Below are 13,490 nucleotides of genomic sequence, written 5' to 3' on the forward strand. Positions count from 1 at the left end.
CTCTCAAGACAAACACTCTTCTAATAAGACTCTAAGACTCTCTCAATGAAACCCTTATGCAACATGCATACATAAAAAAACAGGATTTAATTGTTTAGTAAAAAGCATGAAATTACTTCAAAAACTAAAGATAATTACTTTTGTAATTTATCTACATAAGACCAATATTTATTTACAAAAAAAATAAACTGTCATTCAGCAGCTATTAATCTAGCCCTATGTATTCTTTTTAAATGTATAACTAACATCACACGTCTTTAATATGGATTTATTGTAATTAAAAAAAAAAGAAAAAAGAAAAAAAAAAGACAATTTATATTACTTCGCTTGATAATTAATGAATATTATATTTTACAAAACGTTTTGATAATCTATTTTTTTATATTTACAGTCAATATCAATAAAACTAGTGAATATACAAGATGTCCAGAAGTCGTACACCATATACTGAAACTAATAGAAGAAAAAGTTAATTTGTTTTTTTTGTTTGGAAAAGATGGTGCAACATACTGCACTGTACCTCAGGAATTCAACCGCAATCATCCTGAATGAAAAGTTATTAAGCCAAACCTTTTGCTGTTTTGATTAAACGCTTTAAAGAAACGACTATGAGATGTGATCAACCAAAGAACGCAATTGATAAAGGCTTTGGCAGATGTTAAAAACCCTGTGAAATCAGCACGGTAAATAAGCCAGGCGATAATGATTGTCACATTATCAGTGCATCGTATTCATAAAACAGAAATTTTATCTGTAGAAAGTAAATCTTTCTAAAAGCTTATATGGTAATGACACTGATAAAAGATTAGAATTTTATGAATAGGTGTGTAATCCTGTGAATTCTTCAATATTATTCAGTGATGAAATAATTTTTCAAGTAAACCGGCACACTATATGCTGTTGATCAGAAATAAAATCAAAATGGAAATAGGAGGTACATCACAACAACAACCTTAAGATCATGGTCTGGGCTGGAAATCACTAACCCTTTTTAAATAATACTGTCATCAGTGAAATTTACTTTCTGTAGATCTTTTCATTTGATTACATTGAAGATGTTCTCACAACTCAATAATGCTTTTTTTTCAGCAACATGGAACTCAATTACTTTGCAATTTATGTGCATAACTATTTGAACAAGACTTACTGGAAAATGGTTGTGCAAAAAAAAAAAAAAGGTACCTCGATCATCAGATTTGTCCCCCTTTGATTTTCTCCTTTGGAGGACATCCAAAATCTGTTGGGTAGTAGAAGTATCCATGCACTTTTAATGATTTGAAAGATGCAATAACAACAGAGTGTCCAATGATCAATATCGAAACCCCCAGAAGAGTTAAAGATAGTTTTTTTTTTGTTTTGTTTTTTAAGAGAATTAATACAGGTTTTAATGCAGGAGGTGAACAATTTGAGAACTTTCTAAGCTAATGATCAGTAAAGTAGATATTATGTGTGTTTTTATGAAAACACATATTGTGCAAGAGTTTTGAAACATCCTGTATATAGGAAAATAAAACAATGAAGGAGGCAAGAGAAGAACTTACCAGAATACTTGGGAACATGCATCACATTTCATGGGTAAAAAATCTGTAATAAAAACAATGTAATACTTGTACAAACATATGTAACAAAATATCCATCTGTATTGGCAAAGCTTCAATATTTTCAGTCTTATTCCAAACCAACTTTCATGAATTCTAAGAATCATTAGAGAAAAAGGGGAAGGGTTATAATTATTTTTTGTTTAGTTCGTCCCACTTCTTAAAACACTTCTTATGCTAGTAATAACTAATACAATACAAAGTCATGTTTACAATGGAGATAATGATAAAAATGCTGCTGCAATTTCAAATTTTAATAAAGATATTCATAAACATACAAATGGATATTATTCTGCATTCTGTATTTATTTCTAAATTCTGTTGTGTCTTTTTTTTTTTTTTTTTACACAGTGATCACCACTTATCAAGGCCCGGAAGCCACTCAGGGATAAGGGTTATTGCAAGTACATTACGTTAGTGTGAAGATTTGATGAAGTGTTTAATTAAGGGGGCGGTTCATTAGGAATTTGTTAACATTGGATTTGAAGACATCCAAGTTGTAGTCCAGAGGGAAACAGGCAGACGGAACAGAGTTCCACAGGCGTGCAGTTCTAAGAAAGAAGCTTTGTTCATGGAATCCACGTTTTGATTTAGGCACAGATATAGAGTGGGGGAAATTTTTCACAGTGGATTCAGCTAGACGGGTATTTTTTGTGAAAGATTGGCGAGGGGGGACCAGAGATCGGAGTTCAGACGAGCACCTGCCATGGAAATAACGATAAAACAAGGATAGGCTTGCAACGTCTCTTCTGTGGGAGAGAGGTTGCAGGGTAGAGAAAAGGGCATCCCCCACTAAGCCACGAAGTCTATTTTGTACTCTGTCAAGGCAGGATAGGCTGTTTTTAGCAGCTCCTGCCCAGATATGGCAACAGTATTCCATCCTTGGACGTACTTGGCTTTTATATAGATAGAGATTAATTAATGATGAAAAACAGTTCAACTGACTGTACCTGTGGTGTAACAGATAATGTGGTAAAATTTAGTTGCAAGTTACATTCTTCTGAAGGTTGAAGGTTCAATTCTTAGTGTGAGTGACACTCAAAATGACAGTTTGCAAATTACTTGTACTCTGTCATGACTGACGGAATGAGAGCATACTACCCCATCGATTAAAGACAGGGTTTTGTTCCAAATTCTGTGTGGATTCAGAGGTTCAACAGAAAGATTCACAGGTTTGATACAATATACCAGAAGAAGATCAGAGGTTACATCGACCGAAATGTTGTGAAAATAAGGCTCAAGACAAGAACAGTAGTCAGAATAACCCAAATAATACATATTATCAAGCCTCATCTAAAAAATTTAGAAACCCCAAGTGATTTACTTTAGATGGAATTGTTTTGTTTCTTTATCAAATGTTTTTACTAAATATAAGACTACTAGGACAGAATCATTTTAATATAGTGGGGCAGGTTATCTCACTATTCCATAAGAATCTTTCACTTAGTGATACAAGCACCAAGTGAAAGATTTTTTCAGCAATCTGCCCCTAATAATGCCAAAAATGATATCATACTGCAGTAATGTTTTTTTTTTATATATTAATACACTAAAGCAAATTCATGTTCATACATACATATATTATCACCTTGCACCCCTTTTTAAAGGATAGAATCACCAGAGTGCCAAAAATGCAATGTTAAAAATTTCATATGCAGATTGTTTGTGAATATTCAATAGTATTATTCCAATCGCACATTTCCAAGTTCCTATTCTAAGTAATGTTGATGCATCAAATTACCAGCATGCACTTCAGCCTCAAAGAAAGAATGCCATTTCAAGTTTAATCAAAAACTAATTACACATGTCTAATTATTAGGTACCAAGTTAAAATTTACTCAAGACAAATGGTATAGGAAATGAGTTTTTTTGATATAAGAGCATTTTTTTTCCTTTGTTAAGTAAGAACTCCAAAAAGCTGTGAATTAAGAATCATGCTTACAGGAACACATTAAGTAGGGAGTTGAACAGCAAGATGTTTTTCACATTATATTTGAATTTCTGCATGTTAGTGCAGTAAGGGGAGAAAGATACATAATGGGAATTACAAATTCTAGCAGTTTTGAATAAGAAACTATTAAAGTAGAATGCTGTGCTACATCTGGGGACCTTTACAGTGAAGGGATGGGATTTTGCTGCTTATTATTAGTTAATCTTGAGGGGGCACCAGTGCTTACCAAGCGATGCTGGATTGCTTTGCTAAGAAAACTCATGAGTCAGGTATGGTCGTATTATGGTTGACACTGTCAAAAATTTTAGATGGCCCAAGGAAGGAGATATTTTCTTTTTGGAGATATTAGAAAAATGAATATCTCAATGATAAATAGAAATGATAATGGTTAGACTAATTTAGTTGGTATATTCAGAAATTGTTAATTTGAAAAAAAAAAATAAAAACCTAAATTTTATTTTGATAGATTTTGAGAAAAGAAAAATGGCAAAATGACATGCTTGCTTTCCTGGGTCAGAATGGTGAACGCATATCAATGGAAGACCTCCCAGAAAGTCGACATAAATAATTTAAATGATGTTGAAAGGAGATTATAAAAATACAAATAGCTGATAACTAATTTCTTTGGAGAAAAGAGGAAAAGGAATTTTAGAAGAAAGAGGGAGAAAAGAGAAAAGGGGTCATCTCAGAGAGCTGGAGGGAGAAATAACAGACTATATAAAAACTAAATACCTGGCAAAAATTGTGATTTTTTTCCCCCTCTGGCCATCTGAAAGATACAGGTCTCCGCCTTATAAAGAAAATTCTCAAGAGTTAGCCCTCGAAATTGCTAAGTAGAAGAAAGTTATTTGGAAGCTTGAAAGAATTTAAAACTCCTGCAACCAGAAAACAATTTGTTTTGCTTAACTTCAGAGAAGGCTCAAATTATCTAATTTCCTTTCTTTTTCACCCCTTTGTATGAACCATATATCGAATTACTTTATGCAAATAATTTTTCTGATAAAATTATCTCTGATGTTTCGTTAACTGCCTTGTTGATTTGCAAAATCACCCAGTTGTTTCCAGACCTGTCCTGATATCCAATGCTCAGGCTGCAGTGAAAAGAAGCAGCTTATCAACCAACACAGAGGCATCTATGAAGGAAGAACTCGAAGACAAAATCTGACAACTAACAGCCAGCCAAGAGACTCATTTGGTAGGGTCATAAACCAGCACGAACTTAGGGCTGTTGTACGTTTTATGCATTCAGGGCATTCGAGTGGTAAATTCCAGCAAGCAGCGAGTGTCTGGTTACATTTTGAGGGGTCCAGCACTAAAAGTGTTGCCACTGGGAGTTGGGGTTAGTGCACACCATCTTGCACACGTGTACAGCCATACCCAATAGGCTACACTATGAGATTGAAGTACATTCAATTGAAATAGTTGTAAAACAAGCACAGGGGTGCAAAATTGTAGCAATGAAATGGGGGTGGGTGCTTGCTTGACAGTGCAGGACCTATTAGATTGGAGACCGTTTTTTGGATCCTGTTTAATACAGAGAATAGTGGTTGATGCAGTCTGTATGTTACAACAATAATCAATGCATGGACAAATGGCTCTGTAGAGACATAGGATATTGGCAGGTGCGAGTAATTTTCTAGCACAGTAGAGGGAATCCATCTTTGCAGACTTAGCAATATCTATATATTTGTTCCAACTCATGTTACCTGTGAATGTTTAAATGATGAATTCAACTGGAATGCTATTTGTCATGGCAATCAATGTTTGAGAAGGTTCTTTGTATCCGCTGAAAGAAAGGAGCTTTGTTTTAGTAACATTACATATTACTATCCATTTCACATCCTCATTCTACTATAGACTAGAGGTCATTTTTTAAGGTTGCAGACATTGCCTTGGATATACGAGTATTTGTTCCTCTCACCCATATACCTGAAATACAGTGCGGTGTAGTCAGAAAATATACTCATCTCAGACAATTTTATCAAAGAGGTCGTTTATGAATATCAGAAATGATCAAGGTCCAAGGATCAAGGACACATCTGCAGTAATGTATTGTTTGGATGTACAACTATTGAGGACAATCTGGATTTTTTGTTCATCCAAAAAGGATCTGATTATATTAAATATCTGTCCAATAATACCTTCATGCCTAACCATAGCTACATCACGGGCTCACGCCCTAGTTTCTCATGCCTTGTCCAAGCCATGGCATATGTATTTAGAGATCGTTATTCGGATATCCACATTAGAATGGGCTCGTTTAAATTCATATTGACAATTCACAAGGTAGTGGACTAGCGCTAGATTAAGGATGTGAAGATTTTAGTAAAGAAAGGGAGGAGAATGATAGGGCGATAATTGAGTGGGTCAATTCTTTTATGATAATTCTTGAATACTAATACCAGAGATAATTTTTCAGCTATCACAGAAGTAGGATTTTGCAAGGTATTTGTTGTAGAGTTTGGATAGAATAGGGGAGAGCTCAGCAGAGCATTTCTTTATCAGTATAGCCAAGATAAGATCAGACCAACACACCTTGGAGATGTCTAGGATTTTTATGATACCACAGATATGGGAAGGGTGATGATCAGATCATCAAATGTGGTTTTTAGCTGCAAAGGAGCATTTGTAAAAAAGTGGTTTGTAAGATTGGATGGAGTTGGAAGCAAACTGCTGGACAAGTATGAACTCAAGCAACATCATGGTTGTCGCATAATGAGAGAATTGTTGATTGCCTATTATTCATCACACTATTATAAATTTTCCAGAAATTGTGAACTCCTAGTTTCTAAATTTCTAATATATAAATACCACTTTTATTCTTGAGCAACTTCTGATCTCTGAATATATCTACTAATAGCTTCTTTTCTTGAACTGCCTTTCTTTAAAATTCCCTCCCTGTTCTTGATTGTACCAACATACAGAAATTTAAATATAATGTTAATAAACATTTTGCCCCTATTAATCTGACTCTTAATTCACAGTAGTTCCGTATGTCTCAGTGGCAATGCGTTTGGATTAAGGATGAATATTAGTAAAAAAAATGTAGAACAAAAGCATTGCCAGCACCCTCAAAATAAAAATCTGGATGGGTCAACGCTAAAGGGCATGCCCAGGGTGATGAAAACAAATTTTCCAGCCACAGTTATGATCTTTGGAGTGGTTTCAAGTTCCCAGTTCCAGATCCGTATCAAGGCAGTGATTGAGGTTGAAAGCAGCTACAGTGAATAGATGTCAGCTCCACTACATAACCAAGTTATCTGAATACTTTTAAAATAAAGCTTCTAATAGCATCCACCATTTTTGTGAGTGCATGTAAACTGTGGGTGTATAAAACAATGATTACTAATTTGAAAACTTATCTTTGAAAGTTTTTAGAAATTAAAAATGTCAATAATTTCCTATAAACATAGATTAATTATTTTATAGTTTCTCATTTTCATGACTATTTCTTATTTTAAAAAAAAATTGTTAAAATTGAATTATTTCGATTATTCAGACTATTATTCTCATCTTGAGTGTTATTTGTTCAGTCGATGTAACCTCCGATCTTCTTCAGGTGTATCTTGTCGAACTCAAGAATTTGGACAGAATTTAGAATGAACATTTTAATTTAGCATGTTCTCATTCCATCAGCCATGACTGGGTAGAAGTCCTACGTAATTTGCAGTGAGGATTGAACCTTTTAACCTTCAGAAGATTTTAACTTACAACTCAATTTTATCAAGTACTTTATCCACTATGCCAGGTGTCATGGCGGATAATTCTAGTATAAATTTCAGAGGTTTTAAATTTATTTTTGTTTTATCTACATTCATACTACTATATAATTCATATTCAAAAAAATGAATATCTGAATATAAAAGTATATTGTATACACACACACACACACACACACACACACACGAGAATATTCAATTTATTTTATCTACTACTTAATGGTTAGGTCCACTTAGTTGGTGACCGGTAATGAAGTTGGAGGTTACATCAGCCAAAATTTCATTTGAATATCAACTCAAAATAAGAATAGTAATCCGAATAATCCAAATTTATAATTTATTTTTGTTTAATTATTTTTTTTTAGTTTTCATGTTTTTTTTTTATGAAAATGGATGAAAAAAAAAATCATGATCATTGTAATTTCCAAAATAAAATTTGAAAATAAAAGAAAGCTCTTAAATTATACAAATGAACTAGCAAATTACTAAAACCTTCAGTTTTAGCCTGCTCTTTTTGAGCTCATGCTTATGCTCAGCAGACGGGATAACGATGACGCGCAAGATATGGTCCCTTCTGATTAATGACCATCTTCCTCTCAAATGATGTGATCCCCCCCCTTTCCATATTAAGAATAGCTTTGTCTTTTGGCCATGTCTAATTATCTAGTCATAGACACCAGAAACAGGAAGTTAGGAAAAAAAAGAAAAGGAAAAGAGAAAAAAAAGAAAAGGAAAAGAGAAAAAAAAGAAAAGGAAAAGAGAAAAAAAAGAAAAGGAAAAGAGAAAAAAAAGAAAAGGAAAAGAGAAAAAAAAAAGGAAAAGAGAAAAAAAAAGGAAAAGAGAAAAAAAAAGGAAAAGAGAAAAAAAAAAGGAAAAGAGAAAAAAAAAAAGGAAAAGAGAAAAAAAAAAAGGAAAAGAGAAAAAAAAAAGGAAAAGAGAAAAAAAAAAGGAAAAGAGAAAAAAAAAAGGAAAAGAGAAAAAAAAAGGAAAAGAGAAAAAAAGAAAAGGAAAAGAGAAAAAAAGAAAAGGAAAAGAGAAAAAAAGAAAAGGAAAAGAGAAAAAAAGAAAAGGAAAAGAAAAGGAAAAGAAAAGAAAAGAAAAGAAAAGGAAAGGAAAAGGAAAAGAGAAAAAAAAGAAAAGGAAAAGAGAAAAAAAAGAAAAGGAAAAGAGAAAAAAAAAAGGAAAAGAGAAAAAAAAGAAAAGGAAAAGAGAAAAAAAAAGAAAAGGAAAAGAGAAAAAAAAGAAAAGGAAAAGAGAAAAAAAAGAAAAGGAAAAGAGAAAAAAAAGAAAAGGAAAAGAGAAAAAAAAGAAAAGGAAAAGAGAAAAAAAAGAAAAGGAAAAGAGAAAAAAAGGAAAAGAAAAAGAAAAGGAAAAGAAAAAAGGAAAAGGAAAAGAAAAAAGGAAAAGGAAAAGAAAAAAGAAAAAAGCTAACAATCTTGACTATAACCAAATGTTATTTTTTTTATCAATTTAGTAGAGTTGTGGACAAACTAATTGGGCGTCTTTTGAAAAAAAATCGATGCGGCCTCTATTTCAAAAGAGATTATTACTAGGGGGGGGGGACAGTAGGAACTTATTTCGTCTAGTTTGCCACTTTTATATAAATATAATTCACCTATGTTGCCAGGTAGGTTTCAAAATAAAGATTGGAATGTCAAGCGTTTCAAATTGCACACAAACAATACAAAAAAAAGTATAAAATCAGTACTTATACAGAATATGGACTGTGTTAGTCTTTGTTTAGGTAGGATTTTCAGGCATTTATTAGTATAGAGAACAAACTGAAAAAGTGGTAAAGAAACAACTATATAACAATGTTACCATTCTACCTACCTGGATAAATTCTTGCTAAAATGTTAATTTCTTGACCACTTTTTCGTTCTATTGTTTACTGATAGATGCCTGGATTTTCATTTCAAGTTAAATTCAGTTTTTACGGTATCTTGTTTATAAAAAAAAAAAAAAAAATGTCGACATCTTTTTTCGTTTGTTGGCATCATTGCACAATCTCCAAACTGGGTGATCATTGTGTGTTAAATTTATACAATAAAGAGACACCCCACCCATCTTTTAGAGAAATATTTTTTTTACGCTATTAACATAGTTGATCCTTAAAATAAAAATCTCGTTTTATTCCATTGACAATGTGGGAGCAAATGGTAAAATTTAACAGAAAATTATTCTTGACAAACATGTTATTTTTGTCTCAGTTTATTGCTAATCGCCTGGGAAGCCCTTATCAAGGAATGCCGACGGAACTGCCCAAGCATTTCTGTAGGTCAAAGTTCCTTCCTGAGGGGGGGGGGGGGGGCTGACTTCTCAATCCCACTTTCCGACTCCTGTTACAGTTCTAAATACCATCAGTGATCCCTTGGTGCTTGTTCAGGTTATCTTGGTATTGTTTCAAATCGCCCTGGACTTCTCGCCACTGGACTCAAGCAGCAGTTCAGATTCAGAAGAGGTGTGGTTGGAGATTGCGCAACCCTTGCCTAACAATTACAAGCGCAGCTGCCCCTACGTGGGGGGGGGTATCCTTTCTCTTTCGAGACTGAACGGAAGCATCGTCGTTGAGGTATAGTCGACAGATCGATTTTTAAATATGTTGATTTCTAAAACAACAGTACTTAATTGCCAATTGCCATATCGAAAATAGTAATATACTAAAAAAAAATTACGAAAAAAATTCATCGAATAGAAAATTTGGTGAAAGTGCACTGGGGGATCACTCGAAGACGGTCAATGTGCACTGCAGACTGCACTAGTGCACTGCAGTACTGCACTGGTTGTCCAACCTGTAATGGGTGTTTATTCCGAAAGCCGTTCTTAACATGGGGAGGTTAGGGGGTTGTTTATTCTGAAAAGCATTTTCTTATTTTCAACCTCCCCGTAATCAACAAAGGTGTCTTCGGATGGTCCCCCAGTGCACTTTCACCGTAATTTTTATGGAAAATTGGAGGAAATATTATTTTCCCTAAATATGAACATTTTGAAGATCGCGAATACAGGGGACATATTTATCTCCCTTTTCGTCACTTTAATGGCTGACGTTTTGTTTTAGCCGTTAGTGAGACTTTCTTTCACTGAAAACACAATTGCAGTTGTTCTACTTGATAAATTTTAGTAATTTTTGGATATATTACTATTTTCGACACAACTGTACTTCGTTTTGGTTTAAAACCACATATTTAAAAAAAAAAAATCAATCTGACTATCTTGAACACCCCCCTTTTTTACATAGGAGTTATCACTTATCAAGGCCCGGAGGCTACTCGAGGATAAAGGTTAATTGATGTACATTAGTCAATGGGATTATAGCGTAGTAATCGTAAGTAGTGGAAATTTTGTAAATTTGATTACTTAGGGGGACGGTTCATCAAGAATTTGTTTACATTGGACTTGAAGTCAATGAAATTGTAGTCAGCTGGAAAGCAGGCAAAAAGAAGCTTTGTTCATGGAATCTACGTTTAGATTTAGGCACAGATAAAGAGTGGGGGAATTATTAATAGTGGTTTTGGCTAGACGAGTGTTTTTCGTGCAAGTTTGGTGAGAATAGATTGAAGCTCAGACGAGCATTTGCCATGTAAATAACGATAAAGCAGAGGCAGGCTTGCAGCAATGCAGCAGCGTCTCTTATTCTTCTGTGGGAAAGAGGTTATTTATTTATTTTAGAAGATAGGCAAGACTGGATTTTCCCAACATTAAAAATAAAAAGAAATTAAACACTTTACCCTCATAGGGTCCATCTAAATGCGATAGATGGAGGTACTTGGCCTTTTGGCCAAGATCAAAGTGTTGTAGTATCTGTTCTTCGCTGCACTTCCATTTCTTGTTCTCTTTCGGTGGAGATCGGTCCTCCTTCACGACCGAGACAATTTTTTCTTTTATTTTTGTACCTTTTCTCAACGTTAAAAAACGACCCTGGCGTCTAACTGTCCCGTGGAGAGGCATAGCAAATAAGTACAAATTAATAAAAATCATGCACACTGAATTATTTTTTAAATTTAAAAATAATGTCTACATTAGAGTCGCTTATTTGTTAAATCCATGTTAAATGGACGTTTAAATTTTCGTTTAACGATTTAAAAAAATAAATTAACATATGACACTTGTTAAAAGTTATCTATTTTCGCGACAGAAAAATGTTTTACTTTCATATGGATAGATTTTGTTCTAATTAAAACGAGATAAAAATGTTTGTTTTTTTCTTTCAGAAACAATGACTTGACAAAACGAAAAAGTCGAAAACAATATAACAAATGTTATCAAAGGCAAAATAAGTTATTCTACCTAGCGGGATATTTTGTGTGTGTGTGTTTTAACTTAGCGTTTATCGAGTTAAAAAAGTAGTGTCTAGTGTTACGTGAAAACATGGGCGACATGAGAGGGTTACATTTGTAGAATCACGATAATCGCTCAAAAATAGAAAATTAAAAATAATGGTAGAAACCCACCCAATAAATGTCACCATGACATTTACTGAGTGGCTTTCTACAACGTTTTCGTTTTGTTCCTATTTACTTGTGTCCCCACAAGGCCAGAGTTAGACACAAGTTGGGTTTTTTAATGTGGGGAAGATCCAGTTCTTCAAAAAGGGGCACTCTGGATAGGAACAAAAATTAAGATGATCTCAGTCATGAAGGATCTCTCTTCCACTGGTCGAGGACAAGTGTAGCATCAGAACAAACTACACTGTAATTTTGGCCAGTTTTCATTTTGTTGTTTCGTAAAAAAAAAGCCAAATTTGTTTTATTCAACTTTTGAACTCATGTTCACATTTATTTTTTTTTTTCACACTAGAAGAAATTTTGTGATCCTTAAGATTTTCATGTCTATTATAAAATTAAAAAAAAAATACTGAATTTTCAAATTTAAGAATCAAGTTCATAAAAACCTTTAATTATAAATATTTAAATTCATAATTATTGTTTAGAATTTTTTTTTCGCAACAAAAAAAAGACTAAGAAAATAAACAAATATAACAATTAAATACTTACCTAGCATATTGCAAGATTGTTCGCCGCAGTTGGCACCTAAATTCGGAAACTCCATTCTTTCTATTATCAAACACTGAGCGTAGACTTCTTTTCTCAGTTTTAGTTAAAACTCCAAACCTGTGTAAAAAAACATATAATTGTTTTTTTTTAGAATTAGTGAAAGGTATAGACAAAAAATGTAGTTGTCATTCCAATAGTTTCATAAAATTTGAAACGTCACTTCCTGTCACGAGATTATGACTTCCTTTTGTTCTTTTTCGAGTCACCGTTCGCGTTCACTCATTCCTGAGAAATAATTATACTCTCTGTAAGAGTGCTGGGTGAGGGAGGGCTACAGGGGAGAGTTAAGTAATCTCCAACTGTACCTCGCCTGAACCGACCCTGTCCGAGTCAGGTGGCAAGAAGTCGTATTTCACCTTCTTATGTCGAATAATAGATTTGGCACGTTCAGTGACGGTAGCACATGCTTGCTTGCCACTGCTAGTGCTCGCCACCAATCACAGTAATAGATTTGTTTCATCCTCGGCCTCGCAAATCAACAGAGATTAGACCATTCCTGTAATGATCCGGTCTTTGTTGATTTTGCGATGGGAGTTTAGTTCTGTGTAGTTTTAGGAGGTCCACTCTCTCTCTCTCTCTCTCTCTCTCTCTCTCTCTCGGAGAAAGAGTTTATTGCTAATAATCGCCTGAGGTGTTCTTACCGGGAACGCCGATGTGGGGTGCCCAGGCTCTTTTTGCAGGTCAGGTCAGAGTGCCCCTCATCTGGGGCGCTGACTTCTTAATCTCACTATCCTATCCTGGTGTATGCAGTGAGAGAAAACCAAATCTTCATGTAAATCAAATTAACCAATCAATTGCAACCATTTGAAATTGGAGAAAAATCGTCTGCTTTGAATATTGTAAAAATCAAAACTGCTGCTTATTTTTATATGTTCTCTGAATATTTGCCGATTGTACAATATTTTATTTGAATTTAATTTTTACTTTTAAAAATAGAATTTACATTGAAGTGTAGTATCTGTTCTGATACTATACTTTATCTTTTCTTTCTTCGGTCAGTGAAATAAAAATTCTAGATGGAGGCAATTTTTATTTTTGTTCCAATCAGACAGAGTACCCATTTGGAATGGGTCGATGGATTTTACAGACCTCTGCCTTCCATTTAAATATTTGCCGATTTTACAATATTCGTTTTATTTTTCTTTGTTCTATAGTCTAAAAAGAAAAA

At 33.8% G+C, this 13,490-nt stretch overlaps 1 protein-coding gene across 8 annotated transcripts in view; it reads right to left on the bottom strand.

Moving 5' to 3' along the window:
- The window catches only part of LOC145255901 (AN1-type zinc finger protein 2A-like), a 99,690-nt gene that overhangs the window by 34,064 nt on the left and 52,136 nt on the right, over nt 1-13,490 (bottom strand). For 6 of the 8 annotated variants that reach the window (XR_013863920.1, XM_080114638.1, XM_080114636.1 and 3 more), the window contains exons 2-3: nt 12,263-12,379; nt 1,542-1,584 (exon numbers count right to left, since the gene is read on the bottom strand). Coding sequence is in view for 6 of the 8 variants with exons in the window: in XM_080114638.1 (XP_079970764.1) it covers nt 1,542-1,584; nt 12,263-12,317 (98 nt within the window). In the remaining 2 variants the exon portion in view is untranslated. Of the gene's footprint in view, nt 1-1,541; nt 1,585-12,262; nt 12,478-13,490 lie in introns of those variants that run through there. The other 2 variants (XR_013863919.1, XM_080114634.1) reach the window with 1 other exon arrangement.

The sequence above is a fragment of the Euprymna scolopes genome, chromosome 3 (assembly GCF_053919585.1).
Source record: "Euprymna scolopes isolate OS-2025 chromosome 3, ASM5391958v1, whole genome shotgun sequence".
NCBI classification, from domain to species: domain Eukaryota; kingdom Metazoa; phylum Mollusca; class Cephalopoda; order Sepiida; family Sepiolidae; genus Euprymna; species Euprymna scolopes.